This window comes from Trichomycterus rosablanca, chromosome 9, assembly GCF_030014385.1.
Source record: "Trichomycterus rosablanca isolate fTriRos1 chromosome 9, fTriRos1.hap1, whole genome shotgun sequence".
In the NCBI taxonomy this organism is placed as follows: Eukaryota; Metazoa; Chordata; class Actinopteri; order Siluriformes; family Trichomycteridae; genus Trichomycterus; species Trichomycterus rosablanca.
Window position 1 is genome coordinate 16,242,420 of NC_085996.1, and position 27,022 is coordinate 16,269,441.

The window sequence follows — 27,022 nt, forward strand, 5'->3', positions numbered from 1 at the left end:
GTACCTAAATAGTGTCAACAATTACAACTTTTTTTTTAAATAAAATGTAAGATCTTTTCCTCTATACATAGTACTGTAGTGTCGATATTTTACGACATTGTTTTAAAAATCTTTGTTAGTGAGCAGCACGTAAATCCAGCTGCTGATGCTTAGAGCCAATCAGAGTACAGGGCTGAATGTGGGGAATTTTGTTGGGCCTGTGAGTGAGTGAGTGCGTGTGTGTGTAAGCTGCTCCTCACAGCAGCGTTGCATACACATATACACGGTTCAATTGTCATTTGCTCTGAGTTTGCTCGTGTGAACCAACCACTTCGAAGGATCTTGCCAGTTGCCCCTCCGTTGCTTCTGTGGTGCTAACGTTGGAAGTGGTGGAAGGAAGAGGGAATTCTCAGAAGACTGTTGATTCTTTGCAACGCTGATTCAGGTCGCGATTTTCTCAGTCCTTCTCGTGTTTGTTCATTGTTCCCAAGGCTGTGGCGGAGCGTAGTGTAATATAGCTTGTTTAAAACATTCAACTGATAGTGTAGTGAAACCGCTTTCTGAAACAGTATTCACAGTTGCGGACATTTGTGGTGCGACTTTGTCGGCTATTGCAGGAGCCTCCTCCGATGGTTCCGATGGTTGTACAGATTCTTGAACTCGCTTCGCGTTCTTTCGTTTAAGAAATTCATCATGTAAGCAACAAATGTATTACTAGTCAGACTATTTCAGAATTTGTTATGGCTAGTTGGCGCGGTTGCATGTACTGCTTTTTTCGTTCGTGTCTTGGAAATAAAATCAAAAATAGTATTAGAAGTTACAGTTTATGACTCATTGGGCCTGTTGGTTTCATACTTCCGAATAGTGTAGTTTTTATCTAAGAAATGACTGTCCACTTAAAATAAAGCAATGTGGCTTTAACTGCTGCAATGTAGCTTATATTGCACTGACTCACCATTTCAGTATGGAGTTAGAATACACGTATTGTCGTGTGTTGCGTATTTACGGCGATTTCCTGTTTGTTTACGTAAAATAACAATGTGTATTGTACCTGCAAACTGTATAATGACATAGCCAATGAACTGTAATATTCTTTCTCGTTTTGTACAGACCTGACATTAGGTGTGTTTCTTCTTAGTGCCTGATCTAAACTTAGTGTGTTTTCAACAAAGTTGGCTTTTAATTGGTGTGTATGTTTTAGCGTGTCACATTGAATCATCATATTTCACCCTTGTTTTAGTTCACCCCAGGCTACCTTTTTATTTACTGGTCTTTAATAAGTTTATATTGCGAGTTAAAGAAGCTTTTCATCTTCAAGCCCCGTCTTAAAGGCAAAAGAGCAAAAGAGATAATAATTTACAGTTTTTCTGCTGTGTTCATTAGCCAAGACATGTTTTGTGTCTGAAGTTGCTTTCTTAGTTTCGAACTAGCTAATGATGCTAACAAGTTCCAAAAGTCTTTTTCACCTACACTTCTAGCTTTAAATACATGCCCTAATTTGTGCTTATTGATTTAAATGACATTTAATTTAATAAGGGTATTTGTTGCAAATTATTTAAAATAGGCTATATTTTTAATAATTATCTCCTACATATATCGAAAGATGTTTAAAAATTATTTGAAAGTTAATATTACAATCTCCATATTATAAAAAATGTTGTTTTTCTTGACTTAAAATAAACATGGCATGAGCTGTTAAAACTTAAACTTAAAACTTGCTGAGTTTAATGATTATCGAAAATATGTTTAGTGTGGTGCCAAGGTAATACCAGAGAGAGAAAAAAGGGACTTTTTTGTTTTGCTAAAATATTTATAGTACCAAGTTAAATTGCTACCAAAATGTGGTCAACCCATACTGATGGTCAAACTCGACATTGTGATTTGGTAAACTTGAATCATTTGTGGCAGGTAATTCTATACATCATTATTCAATGTCACACTTTGATTAAAAACTAACAGTAGGTACAATCGTAAAAAGTGTTAGATGTTGCCAATGTAAACCAATATACAGCAAAGATGAACCAAAATTGCCAAAATATTATAGGCTGCTGCAACATGGGCGACACTGTCAACAGTCAAGCGTGCTTTACCTCGCCATCTGCCATGTTTGAAAGAATCACTTGATTAAAAACTGACTGTAAGTAGTGCTATACATGTTACAGCAACTTTTTGATTTTTTTGCATTTAATTTGACCATCCAAACATTGTTTTTTTGCATTGTTGCATGGATGTAAATAAATTAGGAGCACGTGGTACTGGTAAGAGGGTAGATTAATAAGAATATCACACTGTGCTTGGTAAAAGATGATCTGTAGACTGTTTATTGAAGAGTTTCCAATGAGGTGGGTGAGAATAAAATGTGCTGTCAGTACACCATGTTCATAAACCCCAGCAACACTGCTGTAGATGTGAATTTGTGAATTGTGCAGTGTAGGTAAAGGCCTACCTGTTCTAAAACTATTTTGGTCTGTTTCAAGACAATACAAACTTAAATTAAATCCTTAAATGAAACACAGTAGTTGCAGGTGTCTTGTTTGTGTTTGCTCTGGTTTCCTTTTACCTTTGTTTTTTCTGTTATTGAATATAATACTCTAGCGAAATTAAGTACTCATTGACTATAAAACTGTAGTTTTCTAAATGAAAAAACTCAAATGTGAGTAAGCGCTAGACAAATACATTGTAGCCAGTGTAGCAGTGATTACAATACACATCTGAAAATGCTTTGACACATTAAATACTTCTGTTCTACTTAAAAACAATCAAAAACAATGGTTTGCTTAACTGTTAAGTATTTGAATGATACATTTCAGTGTTATAATTTCAGTGTTTAACTTCATTAATAAAATTAAGTTGTAGTTATTAAAATCATGCTTAATTTCTGCTTTTGTTATATCAAATTGAATCATGAAATGTTCCTGGTATTGCTGTTATAGCCTGTATATTTACAGCAATATTTGTCTAGGTCAGGTGCAGTCTAGATAGTTATATGACTAACCTTTTAATCATTTTGCACAATGAAGTGGCTGTTTTCCCTGAAGCTTTCCTGTGGTGTAGTGATCATGTTTAGCATTATGTTCTATTAAATTCATATTTCAAGCAGTCTTATTATAGATTCTCTGATGGTTACAGCTTATGATTTTAAAACAACTTCTTTATATTTGCGAAAAGACTACTGAATAAAAACCCAGCACCACTGCATCACATTTTTATTTTGCAGTACCAAGTCTGCCGGTTTTTTTTGAACATACACTATAAGGCCAAAAGTATTTGGACACATGACCAATAGCTTGTTGAATTTTCCATTTTAAAACAAAGAATATTAAAATAGAGTGACTTCTGTGTGATCTTTTAAGGCTTCTTACAAGTATGTCTGTGAGAATCTGTGCCCTTTCGGTTAAAAGAGCATTTGTGTGGTTGGGCACTGTTTGTCAAGAAAGCCTCAATTGATTTTCCAGTTCCTTTCAGTGCTGTTCAGTGGGGCTGAGATTTTTTTAAACCATACTTTTGTTCATGTGTTTTTACACCTTACTTTGTGCACAGGGGTGCAGTCATACAAGAAAGTAAAGTTTCTTTATATAATTGATTTATTACACCTGTTAGCTGTTAGCAATTGTGGCTGGATTGCATGGGGACAAAATTTTTTTACTAAAGTAGGGGTAAAAGCTGTAATTTGCAGCAATTTTCATTTTTACGTTAATAAATTATTTATTTATCTGCAGAGTTGCATACATTCGTATTTTAATGCAAATTGTCTAAGTGTTTTATTATACATTGTATTTAGGTCTGTTTAAATGTGCTTATGTAAATATAATGATTTTGTGTACAGAATAATTATATAATATAGTATGCATTTTACTAATAATTTACTAATAATTTGCAAAACTCACAGTTTTCTGGTGCATTTCTGGCTGCTGTGGGTTTAGGCTGATTTATACTTCTGTGTATCCACACAAAGAGGGAGTTTATGGGCAAGCGTAATATGCACAGGCTTGCAGAGATACTGATGTAAGCGCCTCCAAAATCTTAATTACACGTTGTGCTGATCTACATCAAGCAAATGCATAATCAAGTGGTACAGTTATATGTTTGAATAGTGAAAGAGGTGTGATGGTATAAGCCTTGCTTTTCATGTAGTCAGACATGTTGAAAGTAATAAACATAGTTGTACAGCACTTTTCAAACAGTGTCGACTTAAAGTGCTTTACAAAAAAGAAATAAAATCAGTAAAACATGAAATTAAACCAAATTACTTAAAATAGTATAAAATTAGCTTATGAAAGGTAAAGTGCATTAAGAATTTGCTAAAACAGGCTAATTTAAAATGGATAATAGCATAAAACAGTAAAGCGTGAGGTTTAGATCTCAGTCATAGACACATGTAAATTGAAGTTTATAACCTGGCTTTCTGCAACTAAGATATTCTGGCAGTTTTTTCCAGTTGCATGCTGCTTAACAGCTAAATGCTGCTTCGAAAGAGGCAATGGTAGCTGAGCAGTTAAAGTACTCGACTAGTGATCAGAAGGTTGCTGGTTCAAGCCCCTCCACCGACTGGTAGCCACTGTTAGGTTCCTGAGCATGGCCCTTAACCCTCAATTGCTTGCCTTGTATTCACTTATTATTGTAAATTGCTTTGGATAAAAGCATCCGCTAAATGCCACAAATGTAAATGCACCACCTTTTTTAGTTTGAACCCTGGGCTTGACAAGCTTACTAGAGTCCCTGGATCTAAAAGACCTATGTGGTTTATATTTTTTCAACATATCATAGATGTATGCTGGGCTGAAACCATTCAATTATTAATAGTAGCAGCACTTTAAACTCTATTTTATAACTAGCTGGAAGCTTGTTAAAACTGGTTAAAAGTACAGTGGGAAGTACAGTTACGAGTGAGGTCGGAAGCCTGACTGAAATTTGTCAAAATAACCACTGGAGTTAATAAAAAATAAAAATAAAAAAAAAAGTGCTTTTTCAATAATCTCGGCTATAAAAGGTAGATTTCTTTTAGGTCCTGTCATTGTTTAACACAGAAGCTTCCAGGGTTCTCTTTTTAAAAAGTCGCTTAATAGCAGCTGTTTTCAGTGACTTTGGGAAAATGCCTAGTAGTGAGCCATTCACTATTTGCTGCAATCAGTTGCTACAGAGTTGAAAATAGTTTTAAGAAATCAGATGGCACTATGAACTTTAAGGTGACACCCATTCAACAGTGGTTTCCTGCCTAACAAATCCCATACAAACCCCATTTCTAAATTCTAGTTTTGTAAAATGCAATAAAAAGAAGAGTCTGTGATTTTAATTTTCTTGAATGCATTTATAAAATGTATTTAGCTTGTTGCCAATAAAAGCATTGTAGCTCCAGTGTGAAACTGAAGAGAGAACTTCAGACAGACAAATCAGCTATATTTGGACTGTGTAAATAAAGTAATATAAATTGTTATCTATGCCATAATATGATACACTGCCTGGCCAAAAAACAGGTCACATACTTTAATATGTCGTTAGACCGCCTTTAGCTTTGATTACGGCACGCATTTGCTGTGGCATCTTTTCCACAAGCTTCTGCAATGTCACAACATTTATTTCTGTCCAGAGTTGCATTAATTTTTCCCCAAGATCTTGTACTGGTGATGGGAGATTTGGACCACTGTGCAAAGTCTTCTCCAGCACATCCCAAAGATTCTCAATGGGGTTCAGGTCTGGACTCTGTGGTGGCCAATCCATGTGTGAAAATGATGTCTCATGCTCCCTGAACGATTCTTTCACAATTTGAGTCCGATGAATCCTGGCATTGTCATCTTGGAATATGCCCGTGCCATCAGGGAGGAAAAAATCCATTGATGGAATAACCTGGTCATTCAGTATATTCAGGTAGTCAGCTGACCTCATTCTTTGGGCACATAATGTTGCTGAACCTAGACCTGACCAACTGCAGCAATCCCAGATCATAGCCCTGCCCCCACAGGCTTGTATAGTAGGCACTAGGCATGATGGGTGCATCACTTCAGCCGCCTCTCTTCTTACCCTGATGCGCCCATCACTCTGGAACAGGGTAAATCTGGACTCATCAGACCACATGACCTTCTTCCATTGCTCCAGAGTCCAATCTTTATGCTCCCTAGCAAATTGAAGCCGTTTTTGCCGGTTAGCCTCACTGACAAGTGTTTTTCTTAAGGCTACACAGCTCTTTAGTCCCAATCCCTTGAGTTCCCTTCGCAGTGTGCGTGTGGAAATGCTCTTACTTTCACTATTAAACATATCCCTAAGTTCTACTGTACTTTGGTGATTTGATTTCACCAAATGTTTAAGTGATTGCCGATCACGATCATTCAAGATTTTTTTTCCGACCACATTCCTTCCTCGAAGATGATGTTTCCCCACTGTCCTTCCACTTTTTAATAATGCGTTGGACAGTTCTTAACCCGATTTTAGTAATTTCAGCAATCTCCTTAGATGTTTTCTCTGCTTGATGCATGCCAATAATTTGACCCTTCTAAAACAGATTAACATCTTTTCCACGACCACAGGATGTGTCTTTCGACATGGTTGTTTAACAAATGAGAAGCTACTCACTGCATCAGTTAGGGTTAAATAATTTGTTGCCAGCTGAAACATAATCACCCATGCAGTAATTATCCAATGGAAGGCTCTTACCTTTTTGCTTAGTTAAATCCAGGTGATGACCTTTTTTTTGGCCAGGCAGTGTATATTAAGGCTGTAAACAATACACTGGTCCCATTCACAGCGTTGGGTAAATCTCCCTCATGCCTTGGAACTTTCTTTGCTAAATAGGTTTTTCAAACTGAACTCTCCAGTTTTGTTTGTGAAAGTATTTAAAATTCGAGAACTACCACAAGCATGTAGGTTGGTCAACAGTGGAAACCTTGGTGCCTTTTTATCAAATAAAACCTAGAATGAAGCTCTGAAATTATTTTGGAAGAGTTTATACTTTGCAAAAATAACTTGTGGAAAAATTTGTTGTATGTTTGAATAATAGTTGCTTTTGTTCTAGACCAGGGCTCTAGAGTGCGACCTAATTTCTCAGTTTTTAAAATACCATTTAAAATACAAGTACCTTCTGAATCCACTTTATGTATGAATCCACTGTATGTACGTGTCTATCTTACCATATACAAAACATTTGACTGCTGTGTTTGGTTTGGCTTAACATTGCAGCTACATTGGTTTAAAAAAACCCAAAAAAAACGCTATGGTTTAATTGTGGTTTCATGTTAAGTGATTTGCTCTTGTCTTTTTTGTTCAGGTAAATGGTGGAAGGCCAATGGCTCTAAGTGAAGCTCCAGTTGACCATCTGCAACTCAATAATTGTGGAGCCATACAAAGTACTACAGCTGCTACTGACGTGAAAGAACATCCCAGTTCTTTCTCAAAGTCTGTCCTGGACCCAAATGTAGATGTGGAGCAGGAAGTGGCAATTTCTAAATTAGAACATTGGCAACTTAAGGAATCTTTGCAGTCTGGATCACAGAGCCAAAATGGTGGTGTCAAGCAGAATGGGTCCCTTCAATCTCCACGGTCCACTGCGTCCTGCTACTCAGCATTATCGTCACATCTGGCAGAGTCTCAAAAGCTGGCCAAGCTCTTGCCCAGCTCTCTTTTGCATCATTGTTCTATCTGCTGCCCTTTCCATGAGCCCGGGTGCTGCAGTGGCAGCCAACAAGAAGGCAGTCCTTTGCAGGGGTCCTTGCACTCAAGAGCCCTTCACATGGATTCCTGCTGTGTACAGGGCACATCTACTTTGTGCATGCAAAACTTCTGGCAGGAGCATTTCCAGAACCAACCAAACTTATCAGCATTAAGGTAATGGGTCACTGATTCACTAATTGACCACATTTTTGTTTAAATATTTTCTTTTTCTCCTTTTTGGGGTTTTACACTCTAAAGCATTAAAATCGTATTACAGACGAATTATTTTTTCCATACAGGTTTATACTAGCATAGACAATTTCTAATTAAAAATCAGCTGGTTCTTTATGGAGCCATTATGCCATGCCATGTGAAGGCTCTTAATAAAAAATATTTGCATCTTTTTATTTACACAAAATGTGTAGGTACAAATTGGGACAATCAAACTTCCAGTGCGGATTAGCAAAAAATGTTGTTGGATTGGAAAATGTGTTTAAATACGAGGGTTCTTCAAAAAGTAACTCTTAAGAATTTGAAAAACAATTTACATCACTTATCTACATAGTCACCTACTGATGCATTTTACCCAGTGTCGTACCAACTTCTTAATGCCATCAGCAAAGATACCTCGTAGTATCTCATCATGGAGGTGGCATTTGATTTAGGGACTTTGTGATCTCAAAATCACAAGTTTTACAAATCTTCAACCATGATCACATTTTACTGTTTAAGCACTGTGACCACATCCAGCAGTAAACACCACTCAGAAACACTTTTTGCAGGTCATGAGTACAACCTGGACAGGGTTTCAGTCCATTATAGACTAACACACTGTTACCCATTTATTTACATAAATCCCAAAACCAATAATAATCAAGTAATAATAATAATAATAATATTGATTAGTAATATCAGTGTATCTTTTAACTGTACATTTTTGGTAAACCTTTGCCCACTAGCTTTAGATTCCTCTTCTTTGCTGAAAAAAGTGGAATGAGATATGTTGTAGCTCATCTGCCTTAAGGTTTGACAGTTGCCCATTTGAGATGCGTTTCCACTCACCTTGCTTGTAAAGAGTGGTTATTTAAGTAATCATAGGCTTTCTGTTGGCTAGAAATGATCTGGCAATTCTCCAGACTGTAACAAGTGATGCTGCCAAGTCGTGAGTGACGCATTTCTTAGTAAAGAAAAGCTTTATGTATACCCTATAAAGACCCTAATAAATAATGATATTCTAGCTTATTATTCTTAATGAAATTTATATTAACTCCTTTTTCTTTTTTGCAATTTGTATTTTAAACTGTTGTTACATGGTAGTCTTATATAAGCCTGATGCCTGCATTTTAAATCAGAATCTGTGATTTGTTAATTCTCTTGAACCTTTATTTAACAAAATATTTCCAATGTTTTATGTGATACAAGACTTATTTTTCATTTTTAATAGGTGACAGATTTAGGCTACAGGTAGATAACTATGCTGTTTCAGCATAGAACTGATGTATTGCTTTCTTTTTACTTAAATGAAATTCATTTTAGCATTTCTTAATGCAGCAATCAGGGGCTGTGTTAAAACAGGTTTGTGAAGTACTGGCCAAGCTGACAAGCTGAGGATCAAAAGTCGTACTCATTCAAAAGTGGTTTCTGGCCTTGGCCTACATTCTTTGAGAATCTATTTACAATATTATGTTTAGTTGTTGGTTTAAACGTGTTCTTATATTGTAAATTTACAACTCTCTTACAAGGTTTGGCACATGGTGAGCCATAACCCATCTTTGTTTGCTGAGTCTTTGGTGGATCCTGCTTTTATACCCAACCATGATACCCACATCTGTAACTAATTTATCTGCTTATTGTCAGAATGTTAAATTCAAGATTCGTTTAAATAATACAATTAAGCTGGATAGCCAGAAGTCTTTTCTTTGTACTTTTGTTAGTTAAATAAAGATTTAAACGCAAAAATGCACCACCGATTCTGGCTTCCATTGCATCTTACAAATATCAATGTCCAGTTTTTTGGAAATGGTATTTACAAATAATAATAAATTTAAGCTGCCATATACATAAATACATGCCATTGTAATTTTCAAAGCAAAAACAGATCATTAAGGTGTGGTGGGCAATCACTTTGTTGCAAATTTAATTCTGAATGCAACAGTAAAATAATTTTGAATGCATGAACTGACAAAAACAGCTTCTGTTTGTGATCCCTTTGTGATTTTAAGATGTAGTTGTTTTGTTGTTCATTATGTAAATAATATAAATGCATATTAAGGCTTTCCTGTTTAGGTTAAAATAGCAGAAATTGTCTGAATAGGCACATGTACCCTGAAGATGGGTTAGGGTGAGATTTTTAGCTCTGCCCTCAAGTCAAATGATGCAACTGGAAAAAAAACAGTAAAAAGCGAAATTTGTAACCAACAAAATTAAACTTGCTTTTTCTTATGAAAATACACAGAGCTTGCAAAATGTTGCATCGACTAAGCAAAGGCATTTGGGGGTTATTTATTTTTAATTGTCTAAATAGATGCTTTGCTATTCTAGATCTTTGCAAAAGTGTTCCTAGCTGGAAGTTAAGGCTTCACAGGTTGTTGCTAGCATGTTGCTAGGTTGCTGCTATGGAATCCCATTTGATTGTTTGGATGGTTGCCAAGAGGTTGCTGTGGTATTGGAGGCAATTACCGTGGTGTTGTAGTACTTTTACTGTTATTTGTTTTGTTGTTGTTATTTAACTACATTAACTCTGTTTTCTTTTTACTAAAGAATGCTTGATTAAATACCACTTAGACAATGTCATAAAGATTTATGAGGCATTCTGTTGGTTTGGGGATATTTTAGAAGTCAGGCACAATTTATTGAAAGGTCTTTGTCAGGTATGCTGTACCAGTCATTTATTAAAGAAGAATATTCATTGGCTTACATGCTGATTTCTGTGGTAACTTTATGGTTCTATGGTTTATGTGGCTCCAAAAGGTTATTTCCTATTGGGTTTCTTATGACTGCTAAATGTGGTGTATATACCTATTTGATTTACACCACAATTTGGCCCATATGGCCACAACGATTTCAGGTCTTTATGCCTGATCATATCAGTCAATATGTGTACTCAAGTAAATACATTCAGCCCAACATTTATTATGTCTGACCATGTCATGCACATTTTTTATGAAATAATCATTGCCCTGTATTTTGTAAACAATTTTGTTCAAAAGTGTTGGGGTTTGCCTAAATTATGTAAAATACCAAGACAGCATACCAAAATTAGATTTTTTTACACTAAGACCTTCAAAAATGTATCTTGGGAAAACAGGAAATTAACAAAAGACTAAAAAAATCTGTTAGAACATGATGCATTACTAAGGTCAAAAGTTTACATGCACCAAAAGAAACCACAATAAAATGGATTCAGATTAAATGTAAATAAATACATACAGCAATGATTTGCAAGTTCTTTTTGACCCAGGAAATTTTTGCTTGCCACTGTTGCTGGCTCAAATTGACTTGTCATAAAAAAAAATAGAAGAAATCTAACAGACTGTCTTTTTCTTTGTCTGTTTAATAAACAATAAAGTGAATTTACAAATTACAGATTACAATTTTTATTGCATGTTTTTGGGTTGGTAGTTGACTGTTGCTTTATTTTTAACATCTAAAATTACATTTGTATGTCTCTTACTTTTTACAGCCCAGCCAGACCTTTTCGATTTCCCAGAAGGTAAGATCATTTTTGTGGGTTATGTTAAATAATTCTAACCGTTAAATGTTAAGTTTTCATTTTTGTTCTCATTTGCCTGTTTTGACTTTCTGTTGAAGTCTAGTTTTGATTTTCAGAAAAAGAAATCGACTTTTCCGATTAAACTAAAGCCTAGATCAAATAAACAGTTGGAGATTATAAAAAAGATATAACAGCTCAACATACTCAATGCATTTTTCTACAGTGTTAATTAAATATTGTTCAGAAAGTTTTTATGCTACAGAAAAGCTGCCTGTGTTAGCTGCTGTTAAGTCTTAGAAATGTTTCTTCTGATTCCATTGTGTCTTTGGGTCTACCAGACCTCTTCCTAACATGGTTCACCACAGTTTCCTGGTCCCTTTTGATAGTGTAGAAAACAGAACTCGCTGATACCTTGGCTTTTTGGCTTCTCTTTAGGATTACAATAGTACAATTACCACATAATAATAAAAAATATTGTGGTGGTAGTCATCATGTAGTAATATAGTCTGTTCTAACAATGCTTTGAAACATTGTAATTACTTTGAGACACCTAGTAATCTTTTGTATTAAAAGCTTGATTTAAGTTTTTAAGCAATTATGTTTTCTTGATAATGCCTATTTGGTAATCTAAAATTGAAATTATTTTTTAGATTTTGCAATGCTAAATTTAAAATAAAAAAACATCTTGCAGTTTACTGCTTACCTATATACATTTTTAGATTATTCACTGGACTTAAAATGTAAAAAATAAAACAGAGTTTTTTTTTCTTCCCTTGCAGTTATGCAGAGCTCATTGCTGACTGGCCTGTGGTGGTTCTTGGTGTGTGTACAGTACTCATTGTGGTATGCACTTTAGTAGGTGTCCTTGTGCCAGACCTGCCTGACTTTTCTGACCCCTTGCTGGTAAATTATTTTTACTATGTAATCTCAATAAACCTGTCTCTTAAAAATGTCATACATGCAGTATGTGGCAAAAATTATGTGAGCACCCATACCAAATATTGAGCATTTTAGCTAGTCCAATTTCCAACAGTATAAAATTAATCATACAAATAAAAATCATATGCTTCCAGATTTGTGGGAACAGTTTAGGTAAGGCTCTTACCTCTTCCAGTATGACCATGTCCCTTTACACAGATTAAGAGCCTTGGCCTCAACCATAACTGAACACTTTTGGGACGCTTGATTTGAATTAAGTGGAGCTGCAGATCTCCCTCATACACACAAGCATACATGTTATACTGTTTGTCATTTTTTTTTAAAACATGAAACCTTAATATGAAAGTCAGTAATGTTTTATATTTTGATGGGATGCTCCAAGCTTGTTGGTTAATGGTTTACCGTTGGCTAATTATGGTCTGTTTTTGGTTAAAATAAATTGGCCACATTAACATCACTGTTACTGTTAACTCTTGAATTTGTTAAATCACTTGAAAAATAAATAACAGCACTGATGAAATTGGTTGTTCGAACAAACAGAAATATGCCCAGTGACACATTCAGCCTTAAGTAATAACACAAGCAGTTGTACTGTCACTGGGATTCACCACCTCTTCTGGTAGTATTTATACTATTACCATGATTCAGTAATAGGCTAAAAATCTGACTACATTTTTAATTTATGTATACATTTAGGTCTTTTACTAATGTTCACAAATTGTGCCTTTAACTGTATGTTCTGCCTTTAAAACTGCTGACCTGACTTCTGCCAGAGTAATTTGATTTTTGTTGATGTAGGGCTTTGAACCAAGAGGCACAACAATAGGTCAGCGGCTAGTTACATGGAACAATATGGTGAAAAACACAGGGTACAAAGCCACCATGGCCAACTATCCATATAAGTTTGCAGATGAGCAGGTCAAAAGGTAACTATACTCTTAATTTAGGCATGTTTGTCTTTATCCTAGGTGGTATACACAGCTTAATGAGAACAATTAGTAAATCAGTAATTTGGCTAATCTAAGGTTTCCTAATAAAGCTGCTACTTATTAATATGAATCGACTCTTAAAACTTAATTACAGTAATTCTGAAGTGTATTTGACTGTGAATGCATCTCACAGAAAAAAAATTCAGATGTAGTCATATACTGCCCCTTCCACAATTTTTGGCATCTCTGGTAAAGATGGGAAAAATGGTTATAAGAAATTCACCTTTTGTTAAATTACCCTAATCTTGTAATAAAAAATAGAAATAACTTGAATATAATTGATGTTAAAATAAAATGTAACTATTTTTTTTATGTTCTGTTTTACTGGGGTATATATTTAAGCTGACACAAAGGGCAAAGTCTCCTATTAATTTTTCAACATGGGGAAACACAAGAGAACACAGGATTCAAACTAGGGAAAAGTGTGTTGTTCATACCTCGGGACTGGCTATGAAAATAGCTACTTACCTGAAAATGCCCATACCTACAGTTAGGTTAATAACTATAGTAATTATGGTGACTATAATTAGGTTCTATTTAACTTGTGACAAACCTGCCTGGACAAGGACCCATGAGTGCTTCATCCTCGCAGAGGATACCGAAGCCACCCCCATGCCAACATATTTGTAAGGCAGAGGCACATGGAGTTTGCTAAATGCTACTGGGACTTTGACTGGAACATCGTTTTGTGGTCAGATAAAGTGAAAGTCAATATTTTTTTGGCAAAAAACACTAAAGGTGGATTTGCATAAAATAAGGAAGACTACACTTAAACCTGATGCCCGCTGTTAAGTATGGTGGACGGTCTGTGACATTGTTGGACTGTCCAAGGGCCCTGAGAACCTTGTTAGGGTAGATGGCATCATGGACTCCATAAAATAGCTGGACCCTTTACATTAAAATCCAGTTACCTTTGCCAGGAAACTAAAAATGTCTTGAATGATACAGTAGGGTGGTGATCCAAAACATTTGTCCGGATCAACACAAAACATAAATTCATGCTTTTGCCCTGGCCATCTCAGTCCCCTGATCTAACCACCAACAGAAAACCTGTGGGTACGCAAAAGAGGAGAGTTCACAAGAGAGTAACTAGGATCCTGGATGATCTGGAGATTCTGTAAAGGGTCTCTAACCTTATAAGATGTTATAGAAGAGTAAGTGCTGTTTTTTGACGAAGAAAAGGTGTACAAAGTAGTATTAGATGCAGAGGAACCAATAATTGTGCCACATGTGGTATTGGTAAAAAAAAAAAAAATCTTTAGTGAGGGATTTTATAAGAATTCACTGTGGTATAAAGCTAATTCACTAAAAGGTGAATGCCTTGTAATCATTTTTACTCATCTTTTCTAGAGGTGTCAATAGTTGTAGAGGAGACTGGGATTTTTCTTTTTTTTTTGCATTATAATGGAATTTACTCATTCCAAATTATTTTGATGATGGTTTTTATACTAAATAGGTAGGAAAAATAAACCAAAATATCCTGTTTATTCACTATCCAACTGTCTCGTGTCACATAAGTGAACTGTGTCATTTTAGGTTAGTAGTTTTCGGAAAAAATAGGCAAATGCTTATGTTATTGTTAAAACAAACGGTATGTGCTGTGTACATTTAGTTTCACTTAGAAATTGGTGAAATTACTTTTTCGCTTGGGCGAGGTAGGGTTTGGATAAATCTTCATATTTAATAAATAGATATGTTATCTTTATCTTGTATTTAAATTCGTTTTAAGATCTAGAACTTTTGAATTTGACAAATTAACAAAAATAAATTCCAGTGAGAAGCAAATACTTTTTTTTCACAGCATTGTATCTCATTAGCAGTTATAACCTATTGTTTCTATTAGAACCCAGTTTAACAAAACGAAAAAAAGGGTTAAATTTGGGTTAAAGAGGCTTTATTTGGGTCTTTATTGTTCTTTTGATATGTTTGGCTTGCAGTACTGAAAACTGCGCTTCAAGTCTAAAGAACTACACTACACTACACTACACATGTACCAGAATTATAATTTGAGGCCACAGCGCCTCCTTCTGGCTTTCTCGTTGTTGCCATCTTTCATGTTAGCTATTATGCAAGGCCAACGCTATTTATGTAATAATGTTTTAGCCACAACATAATTGTAAAGTATTATTATTGTAATAATTAATTAATAATAATTAGCAGTTTTTACTTTTTTTTTTTCTTTTTTTTTTTTACCAGATTTGAATATACTTGCTTTTTAGCAAGTATATGTACAGGGTGAGCCATTTATATGGATACACCTAAATAAAATGGGAATGGTTGGTGATATTAACTTCCTGTTTGTGGCACATTAGTATATGGGAGGGGGAAAACTTTTCAAGATGGGTGGTGACCATGGTGGCCATTTTGAAGTCGGCCATTTTAGTTTTTTTTTTGGTTTTAACGTAACTTTATTCTTTCATGAGTTATTTACAAGTTTCTGACCACTTATAAAATGTGTTCAAAGTGCTGCCCATTGTGTTGGATTGTCAATGCAACCCTCTTCTCCCACTCTTCACACACTGATAGCAACACCGCAGAAGAAATGCTAGCACAGGCTTCCAGTATCCGTAGTTTCAGGTGCTGCACATCTCGTATCTTCACAGCATAGACAATTGCCTTCAGATGACCCCAAAGATAAAAGTCTAAGGGGGTCAGATCGGGAGAACTTGGGGGCCATTCAACTGGCCCACGACGACCAATCCACTTTCCAGGAAACTGTTCATCTAGGAATGCTCGGACCTGACACCCATAATGTGGTGGTGCACCATCTTGCTGGAAAAACTCAGGGAACGTGCCAGCTTCAGTGCATAAAGAGGGAAACACATCATCATGTAGCAATTTCAAATATCCAGTGGCCTTGAGGTTTCCATTGATGAAGAATGGCCCCACTATCTTTGTACCCCATATACCACACCATACCATCAATTTTTGTGTTCCAACAGTCTTGGAGGGATCTATCCAATGTGGGTTAGTGTCAGACCAATAGCGGTGGTTTTGTTTGTTAACTTCACCATTCACATAAAAGTTTGCCTCATCACTGAACAAAATGTTCTGTGTAAACTGAGGGTCCTGTTCCAATTTTTGTTTTGCCCATTCTGCAAATTCAGTGCACCGATCTGGGTCATCCTCGTTGAGATGCTGCAGCAGCTGGAGGTTGTAAGGGTGCCATTTTTGAGTAGCTAATATCCGCCAAAGGGATGTTCGACTGATGCCACTCTCCAGTGACATGCGGCGAGTGCTACGCTGTGGGCTCTTGCTGAATGAAGCTAGGACAGCCACTGATGTTTCTTCATTAGTGACAGTTTTCATGCGTCCACATTTTGGCAAATCCAACACTGAACCAGTTTCACGAAACTTGGCAAGCAGTTTGCTAACTGTAGCATGGGAGATGGGTGGTCTCGTAGGGTGTCTTGCATTGAAATCTGCTGCAATGACCCGGGTACTGCGTTCACCAGACATCAACACAATTTCTATCCGCTCCTCACGTGTTAACCTCTGCGACATGTCAATGGCTGTAAAAAAAGAGAAGCTTGTAAATAACTCATGAAAGAATAAAGTTACGTTAAAACCAAGCACACCATTGTTTTTCTTGTGAAATTCTCAATAAGTTTGATGTGTCACATGACCCTCTTCCCATTGAAAAAACTAAAGTTGGATCCAAAATGGCCGACTTCAAAATGGCCGCCATGGTCACCACCCATCTTGAAAAGTTTTCCCCCTCCCATATACTAATGTGCCACAAACAGGAAGTTAATATCACCAACCATTCCCATTTTATTTAGGTGTATCCATATAAATGGCCCACCCTGTAGATTTGCTTCTACACTTTGGTGACCTCTGTTTGTAAAACCTTCCTTGGCCAACAAGGGCATTGTGAGACAAAGAGTTCCAGCACATACAGTACAGGCCAAAAGTTTGGACACACCTTCTCATTCAATGCGTTTTCTGTATTTTCATGACTATTTACATTGTAGATTCTCACTGAAGGCATCAAAACTATGAATGAACACATGTGGAGTTATGTACTTAACAAAAAAAGGTGAAATAACTGAAAACATGTTTTATATTCTAGTTTCTTCAAAATAGCCACCCTTTGCTCTGATTACTGCTTTGCACACTCTTGGCATTCTCTCAATGAGCTTCAAGAGGTAGTCACCTGAAATGGTTTTCAGGTGTGCCTTATCAGGGTTAATTAGTGGAATTTCTTGCTTTATCAATGGGGTTGGGACCATCAGTTGTGTTGTGCAGAAGACAGGTTACTACACAGCCGACAGCCCTATTGGACAACTGTTAAAATTCATATTATGGCAAGAACCAATCAGCTAACTAAAGAAAAACGAGTAGCCATCATTACTTTAAGAAATGAAGGTCAGTCAGTCCGGAAAATTGCAAAAACTTTAAATGTGTCCCCAAGTGGAGTCACAAAAACCATCAAGCGCTACAGCGAAACTGGCACACACGAGGACCGACCCAGGAAAGGAAGACCAAGAGTCACCTCTGCTTCTCAGGACAAGTTCATCCGAGTCACCAGCCTCAGAAATCGCAAGTTAACAGCAGCTCAGATCACAGACCAGTTGAATGCCACACAGAGTTCTAGCAGCAGACCCATCTCTAGAACAACTGTTAAGAGGAGACTGCGCAAATCAGGCCTTCATGGTCAAATAGCTGCTAGGAAACCACTGCTAAGGAGAGGCAACAAGCAGAAGAGATTTGTTTGGGCCAAAAAACACAAGGAATGGACATTAGACCAGTGGAAATCTGTGCTTTGGTCTGATGAGTCCAAATTTGAGATCTTTGGTTCCAACCGCCGTGTCTTTGTGAGACACAGAAAAGGTGAACGGATGGATTCCACATGCCTGGTTCCCACTGTGAAGCATGGAGGAGGAGCTGTGATGGTGTGGGGGTGTTTTGCTGGTGACACTGTTGGGGATTTATTCAAAATAAAAGGCACACTGAACCAGCATGGCTACCACAGCATCCTGCAGCGACATGCCATCCCATCTGGTTTGCGTTTAGTTGGACCATCATTTATTTTTCAACAGGACAATAACCCCAAACACACCTCCAGGCTGTGTAAGGGCTATTTGACCAAGAAGGAGAGTGATGGAGTGCTGCGGCAGATGACTTGGCCTCCACAGTCACCGGACCTGAACCCAATCGAGATGGTTTGGGGTGAGCTGGACCGCAGAGTGAAGGCAAAGGGGCCAACAAGTGCTAAACACCTCTGGGAACTCCTTCAAGACTGTTGGAAAACCATTTCAGGTGACTACCTCTTGAAGCTCATTGAGAGAATGCCAAGAGTGTGCAAAGCAGTAATCAGAGCAAAGGGTGGCTATTTTGAAGAAACTAGAATATAAAACATGTTTTCAGTTATTTCACCTTTTTTTGTTAAGTACATAACTCCACATGTGTTCATTCATAGTTTTGATGCCTTCAGTGAGAATCTACAATGTAAATAGTCATGAAAATACAGAAAACGCATTGAATGAGAAGGTGTGTCCAAACTTTTGGCCTGTACTGTATACAAGGCCACACTCTTTTCTACACATTCTTACACTGCTTCAGCAGATTCCTCGATCAGCAGCAAGAACTTAAATCCCCATTTGAAGTTAGCATATAGTTGCACTATTTGATAAGCACCAGTAAGAAATATATGTACAGTGACTAATGTGATGTTTCATTCTGCTTTCTTTTGCTCTGGCATAATTTAATTTCAGTCACCAAGAAGAAAGGTGGTCGGAAGATCAAAGTGATGATAGAGAAAAAAGACAAGCAGAGTGGGATTTTAGTAAAGACAGTTTCTTCTGTGATGTTCCAAGTAAGATGAAACTAAGTAATTTCTGACAAAATGTGATCGATGTTCTATATGGTAAATAATGTTATTCTATTTACACAGGTGACAGCTATTCTAGAATTGTATTTGCCTCTGCTGAAGGAAAGAACTTGTGGAATATACACGCGATTAAATCCATGTGCAGTTTTGACAGTGCCCGGGTATGTAGCATTATTAAAAGCAAACAAAGAAGGCTGAACCAGTGACATAATTCTTTCTGTAATAGGCAGGAAGCGAATTACCTAGTATCCATATCTTTAATAAACTTGAGGTGCATGATTTATCAGTAAAAGGTGAAAAGATCTGAGTTTTTCCACTTTGTTTTGACTTAAATGCCAAAAAAATGCCAAATTCAATCACATTAAATTTAATCTGCTTTATAGGGGGTTCTGATCAAATCAGGAAAGTTTATTAACTATAGTAATCTAGAGTTTACTAGATCTATTAGTGGAAAACTATTTAAGATCTAAAATGAACGCATAATTATTTATTAAGGCTAAACACTATATTTAGAAAATTGTGGATCATTTTAGTAGTAGTTGTAGATTTGTCAGAAACTCAGTTGCAATTACAGTCCCAAATGTACTTTCATTCAGTAAATTGTTTAAACTATGTAAAAAATTTTATTTTAAAAACATATAATTGCCATTTTGTTCAACAATCTTCAAGGATGTTCCTGTATTTGGCTGCATTCATTTGTCTTGTCTCCATTTCCCTGTTAGTGAGGGGTTCTCCAATAGCATGTTGTTCCCACCACCATATGCACTGTTTACTGTGCGGGGCCTGTTTTACCCAAAGAGTGAGTTTTTTCTCAAGAGACAAGAGAATCTTTTTCTTCATATTTCCTGAGTCCATTACATGTTTAGCAAATTCCAAGAGGCTGGTATTTGTTATTTATTCAACATTGTTTTTCCTCTTCCACTTGTAACTGACTTGTGCTGCAGAAATGGTTGTAAGTCCAACAGGTTCTTCCATCTTTGTACAGGACTTTCAGAGCCGTTTTAGAATGACCATTGGGTTTTTTTCTTACCTCCCTTACCTTTTTGTTCGTTTCGATTTGCCCGGATAGCTAACTCTAGTAAGGTTGTGCTAAGCTGTTTCCATTTTAAAATTTAGGCAACTGTAGTCCTGAAAGCACTTTAGATATTGTTTTATATCACATTCACATCAAAGAAATCCATGGATAGTTGCTTGGACTTCATGGCTTTGTTTTTTTTTGTCCTGAGAATGCAGTGTAAATTGTGGGCTCTTTTAGATGGAGACAAAAGATACGCTGTAAAGACCTCAATGGGAACAACTGAAAGAAGAAGAATATAGACCCAAGAGTGTTTGTTTTCAACCTCTAATTCCAAAATTCCAATCTTTACCTAATTCAAATCACAACAAATTGACTTCTTGTTTGAGTTTTAGAGACTTCCCAGGATCACAATTAGCAGTGCCACAGTAAAGAGTCTGAAAACTTTTGTGTATAAGAGTTTTTATTTTTTTATTTTTTTATTTTTTTTTTAATGAATTTTTGAAAACGTTTGTACTTGTTATTCATGGTGATTACATGTAGATTGATGAGTAAAAATGGCAATTCTAATCAAAATCAAATCCACAACACACTGAAATGTGCAAATAGTCAAATGATTTGTTCTTTTCCACTTAATTAAGGTTAAGGTGAGGAATTTACTCATAATGCTCAGTTTTAGCCTATTTTAGTCATTCTAAAAACAGTTTTAACTTGTTTTAGGTTTTGCCGTTTGCTTTCAAGACTAAAGAATTTACAACACCTGGCAAAAATATGGAATTATAGTATTTTTTACTTTGTAGCAATGAAACAAATCACTGGTAGGACATATTTTTGTTTTACTGCTCCTCCTTTTTATGAAGGCCTTATTTGAGGTATCAAACTGGTTCCAACTTTATTAAATAATGGTTGACAGTTCAGCTTTCCATGAGCCTTGTCATGGACCAGTTTTTAAATTTAAGCTATAATTTTTCAGACCACAAATCAGACTGAGATCCAGACTGTTTGCTGGCCATGTCATTGAACTGGTTTCCTGAAGAAAAATTTTTAAGTTTTTGTCTGCTGAGGTAATGGTTGCCATCTCCCCATGTTCTGTCATCATTGAGTTAGGACGGTCATACAGTCATCTTTAAATGCTTAATTAGAATGGCACCACACAAACATTCCAGCATAATCTCCTTTGCCAGATTTGTGATTCATGATTGAAAATCACTTTCATTGGTCTACTCGAATTTTTTTTTAACCTTTCTAGTTTGTTTAAACTTGCACCAAATTATTTAAATACAGCTAACTGTGAACAGTCTACCATCCTTTGCCACTATCCAGGTAGAATTTTCTTTTTGATCCTTTCCATTATTTCAGTTGATGACCTGTTAGCATTTTCAGACATGTGCTTGTATTTTTTTTTTTATTTGAGGTATGTTTCACAAAGCCTGAATGTTTAGCTAACAAACATAGTTTTGAGTCATATTTGTGATTTGTTTATTTGCTACAAACTAAAAAAAGCTGGGTGAACATCCACCTCAGTGTGGTGATTCTGTAATTTTTGCCAGAGGTTTGCCAACGTTATTCTCCCCACTTTCTGCATTGCACTTGTTCCATGCTTGACAGAAGGTGCAGTATTGTTAAGTTTCAGTGCCTTATCTTTTTTCTCCAAGCACATTAATTAGTCATATTAGCCAAGTAACTTAATTTTCAGTCAATCTTTAGGGTGCTAATTTTGGATCAGGGAACCCTAAACTAGCTCAAGTGATCTCTTTATTTCAGTAACTTTTTTTAACCTCTACTTAAACTAATAGTAAGGTACTGTTTACTATTAAAGCACTGCTGTAAGTCGCTCTGGTTAAGAGCATCTGCTAAATGCCAAAAATATAAATGTAATATTTATGCTAAAATTTGTGGTTATTGACAAATGTTCCTCCAGCATAAGGTGATAGTTCGACAGTTCATTATTATAACCAACAATACATTTATAAAATTTACTTTTACAATATTTAACAGACGCTTTTATCCACAGCAACTAAAATTTACAATTACATCACTTAGTAGCTATTTTTCCAAAGCGACTAAAATGTACATTTATGGCAAGTTGCAGAAAGCATTATAAACCCAAGACTGTCATGGCATGCATGTCTATTATAAGTGTATTTTAACATTTGACTTAAACTGTAGAACATGTTTAAGACAAAAAGAAAACAGATTTGGTTTTATTAAATTTTTTAAAGCTAAATTCATACAGCCATGCACTTTGACCAAAGATGCACCTAAATGTTTGCATGTCTTTGTTTTTTCAGGTTCGCTCTCATCCACAGTACTTGAGTTTATGTCAGCGCACAAGAGCTGACTCTTGTTGTCCTAGCTGGACTCTTGGGAACTATATTGCAGTTCTTAACAACAAGTCATCCTGCCAAAAAATCACAGAAGGAGATGTCTCTCGTACCCTAAAGATTCTGCGTATCTGTGCCAAGTACTATTACAATGGCACGTTGGTTCCTGAGTGTTGGGACACGACTGCCCGCAGAAAAGATCAAGTAAAGTGTGCCAATGTCCCCAGAAAGTGCACCAAATACAATGCTGTTTATCAGATTCTGCATTTCTTAGTAGACATGGATTTTCTTAACCCAAAAACCACTAACATCATTCCACCTGTTCTTAGGTATAGCATGTTGTTCTCCCCCACAGAGAAAAGAAAAACTATGATGAATATTTACTTGGACAACTTTGAGAACTGGAACTCTTCAGATGGTGTCACCACTGTCACAGGCATTGAGTTTGGCATTAAGCATAATTTGTTTCAGGACTACCTTCTTACAGATATTGTGTATCCTGCAATAGCAATTGTGATTGTGCTAATGGTCATGTGTGTATACACCAAGTCAGTTTTTATCACCATTATGACCATGTTTGCCATCATCAGCTCCTTAATTATCTCATATGTACTTTATCGAGTTGTCTTCAACTTTGAATTCTTTCCTTTTATGAATCTTACAGCACTAATTATTCTCGTTGGAATTGGTGCTGATGATGCCTTTGTGTTGTGTGATGTCTGGAACTACACAAAAAACGATAAACCAATCTCTGGACTCTCTGAAACTGTAAACGTCACACTTCAGCATGCTGCTCTTTCGATGTTTGTAACCAGTTTCACTACTGCTGCTGCCTTTTATGCTAATTACGTTAGCAATATTACAGCCATTCGTTGCTTTGGTGTCTATGCTGGCACTGCTATTCTGGTCAATTATTTTTTAATGGTAACCTGGTTGCCGGCTGTAGTGGTTCTTCATGAACGATACTTGCTAAACCTGTTTGTATGCACCAGGTCACCTTCTCGTCGAAGGTCTCGCTCTGCAAGCTTCATGATGAGCATGAGTCAGAAAGCCAACAAGTGTTTGTTAGTTTTTTCAGGGACTGCTCGATTCGTATTTGAAAAAGTATTGCCATGTGTTGTAATCAAGCTGCGTTATCTATGGCTCTTCTGGTTTCTGGTCCTAACTGCTGGTGGGGCATATATTGTCTGTGTGAGCCCTAAAATGAAATTACCTTCCCTGGAGCTATCTGAATTTCAAGTGTTTCGTTCCACACATCCCTTTGAACGTTATGATGCAGAATACAAAAAACTCTTTATGTTTGAACGTGTTCACCATGGGGAGGATCTCCACATGCCTATTACTATTATATGGGGTGTTATTCCAGTAGACAATGGTGATCCATTGAACCCCAAAAATAAGGGCAATCTGACCCTTGACACTACTTTTAACATTGCCAGCCCTGCCAGCCAGACATGGATTCTGAATTTCTGTCAGAAGCTTAGAAATCAAAGCTTTGTGTTCCAGTCTGATGAGCAAGACTTCACGAGTTGCTTTATGGAGACATTTAAGCAGTGGATGGAGAACCAAGACTGTGATGAAGCTAAAGTCTACCCCTGTTGCAGTCAGTCAACATTCCCATACAAACAAGATGTTTTTGAGACGTGCATAAAAAAAGCCATCATGGAGCTTGAACACAGCACTTTCTATCATCTGGACAGCAAGACTCCAGGGCCAAGATTTGACATTAATGATACAATTTGTGCCATTGTCCTTGAATTTCAAAGTACATTTCACTTTACACTTGCATATGAGAAAATGCATATTTTTTATCGTGAAGTTGATTCCTGGATTCAGGAAGAGTTAAAAAATGCTCCAGAGGGATTAACCTCTGGTTGGTTTGTCAGCAACTTGGAGTTTTATGACCTCCAGGATAGTCTGTCTACTGGCACTCTTATTGCTATGGCATTGTCAGTGTTGGTTGCCTTAGGAGTTATGCTTCTTACTACTTGGAACATCATTATAAGCTTCTTTGCCATCATCTCCATTGCAGGAACCATTTTTGTCACGGTGGGATCATTGGTTCTCCTTGGCTGGGAACTGAATGTCCTGGAGTCTGTTACCATCTCAGTTGCTGTAGGACTTTCTGTGGACTTTGCAGTGCATTATGGTATAGCATACTGCATTGCTCCAGAACCTGATAGGGAGGGGAAAGTAGTTTTTTCCTTGAGCAGAATGGGTTCAGCCATTGCCATGGCAGCACTTACCACGTTTGTTGCTGGAGCAATGATGATGCCATCTACAGTACTCGCCTACACACAGCTGGGCACATTCTTGATGCTAATTATGTGTATCAGCTGGGCATTTGCAACATTCTTTTTTCAATGTTTGTGTTGCTGTATTGGACCTCAGGGTACTTGTGGACAGATCCCTATGCCTAAGACTCTTAAGTGCCATACTTTTGATGCAGGTACCTCTGGCTCCTCTTCCAATCATTGCCAGGAAAAACGCTGCCAATCAAGCAAGTATCAATCAGATACCAGGGAAAGCGAGGTGGATTATGAACTTGAGCCATTGGCAACTAATACTAGAAATGCTGACAAGTCAGAGGACCAGGAAGTATGTACCCAAATATCCAATAGGAGTGGTTTTGATAGAGAGAGCTCTGGACCTGGTAATACCATTCCAAGCTCAGATCTGACTTGTCTACATCTGAATAATACAAGCTGCACTTGCCAGGATTTTTTGCAACAGCACATAACAGCAACACAATGGACCTGTCACCAACCCCGAATGCAAGCAAGAGTTTGTCCATGCCCTGCTTCACAAATTGCTTTGTCAGGCAATAATGGGGCCAAAGGTCAGGACACCTTGTCTACTCTCGATACAATGCACATGACCACCAAGCATGACATGAACCAAAGACATTGTGCACCTATCAATTTCCACCAGTGTTCCCATGGTTGCTACTTCATAGGATATGGCATACACACATTGCACCTTCAGTCTGATGGTGTAGGAATCGATGAGTCCCACTTAATCAGTGCCGCGAACCCTCCACCTGATGCGATAAGCTGTCCAGGTTCGACTCATAACACAATTCAATGCTGCACATTATCTCCCACACACAAAGACTGCAATACTCATGAAAACAGTGAAACATCACAGGATGAAACAAATCCCCAATTTTTACAAAACACTTTATCCAACCACATTAAAACAAAGATCTCAAATGACTCTTCTGTGCAGTGTTACCATGAAAAGTTTAATATGGCACCTACAATGTCTGACAGAAGATTTCCTTGCAAACAGTATCATAAAGAGACAAGTGAGAATAAGGAATTCCCCTCAAAAAGATTCTGCTTTAAGAGTACTTTAAAAGTGAAGTGCAATTCAATGGAGTTTAAAAATCCAGTGAATAATTCAAATGTCTCGGTCTTAGCCAGTAATTCGAGCCCTTCATCTGAAAGTTTATGCTGAAAGACTATGCTATGATACCTTGTGGTTACTGTTTAATTAAACATGTAAATTCACATTTCCCATTTGCCCATTGTGTAGAAAGGAGTACTGGTGTTTTAAAGGTCCTTAAACATCACTTGTTTGGTGGATATTTTATGCTCAACTTGTTTCCCCCTATTAAGTTACAAGATTGCATAAGACCCTATGTTTACACTGGCACTTTTTGTTAGATGCAGAAATGCATTGATTTCTATTATCTATCATAATTATTTATCCAAATAAAACTATTCCATACAGTTTTGTTTTTGTCTATTTACTTTTTAAACAGGGACAAAGACCAGAGAAAGAGCTAGTGGTGATGCAGCCTAGATATTACTACACCAAATAAACATTCATTAATTCATTGTCTGTTTTACCACTGCTTTATCAAATTCAGGGTCATGGTGGATACAATTCACTGGGCGAAAGGTAGGAAATACCCTGGACAGGTCGCCAGTCCATCACAGGGCGAACACACACACTTTTACACATAGGGCAAATGAGTATTTCTAGTTACTACATGTCTTCGGACTGTGGGAGGAAACCAGAGGAACATAAACCCACAGGAACATAAGGAGAACATGCAAACTTTTACCACCTCTTTTTCCTGGTCAGGATCATGGTTGGTTTCGTATCCCCAGAATTACTGGACGAAATGCCATACCGTACTTCGGACAGAATGCTAATCCAACCGGCTGATAGCACTATAACAAAAAATATATAACCTGTTAATACCACATTGTATAGTGCCTCTATTGTCATAAGCACAATGGCAGTAAGAACCTTTTTCCTGCCTTGTTGATGCTCAAACCTTTACACCAATATAAATGAAAAAAAAAAATTTCCCCCTTTTTCTCCCCCTTTAGCGCATCCAATTGTTCAACTTCCTCTCTGTCTATACCCTGCCCTGACCGAGGAGATCGAAGCTAACCCATATCCCCTCCGAAACATGGGCAGCAGCCGGATGCATTTTTGCCACCCACACATTAATGAGTGTTGTGCCACCTAGAGTTGCATGCGGAGAGACACAACCTAAGGGCACTCTTCCTCATCTCTGTGCAGGCGCCTCTAATCAGCTGGCAGAGGTCGTAATTGCATTCTGACAGACAGAGA

The 27,022-nt window shown here is 37.0% G+C and overlaps 1 protein-coding gene across 1 annotated transcript; it reads left to right on the forward strand.

Moving 5' to 3' along the window:
• The first annotated feature begins 368 nt into the window (after positions 1 to 368).
• Positions 369 to 26,160, forward strand: disp1 (dispatched homolog 1 (Drosophila)). Its single transcript, XM_063001190.1, has 8 exons — positions 369 to 424; positions 7,238 to 7,794; positions 11,303 to 11,332; positions 12,112 to 12,235; positions 13,070 to 13,197; positions 18,978 to 19,078; positions 19,157 to 19,254; positions 22,400 to 26,160. The coding sequence occupies exons 2-8, from the start codon at positions 7,256 to 7,258 to the stop codon at positions 25,889 to 25,891; spliced, it is 4,512 nt and encodes a 1,503-aa protein (XP_062857260.1). The 5' UTR covers positions 369 to 424; positions 7,238 to 7,255; the 3' UTR covers positions 25,892 to 26,160.
• The last annotated feature ends 862 nt before the right edge of the window (positions 26,161 to 27,022 follow it).

What these genes read in the sequence shown, in the direction of transcription:
- disp1 (XM_063001190.1), top strand. Translation starts at nt 7,256, where the DNA reads ATGGCTCTAAGTGAAGCTCCAGTTGACCATCTGCAACTCAATAATTGT. An exon ending in CCAAACTTATCAGCATTAAG is followed by an intron (nt 7,795 to 11,302) that starts GTAATGGGTCAC and finishes TACTTTTTACAG; the next exon opens with CCCAGCCAGACCTTTTCGAT. An exon ending in CCTTTTCGATTTCCCAGAAG is followed by an intron (nt 11,333 to 12,111) that starts GTAAGATCATTT and finishes CTTCCCTTGCAG; the next exon opens with TTATGCAGAGCTCATTGCTG.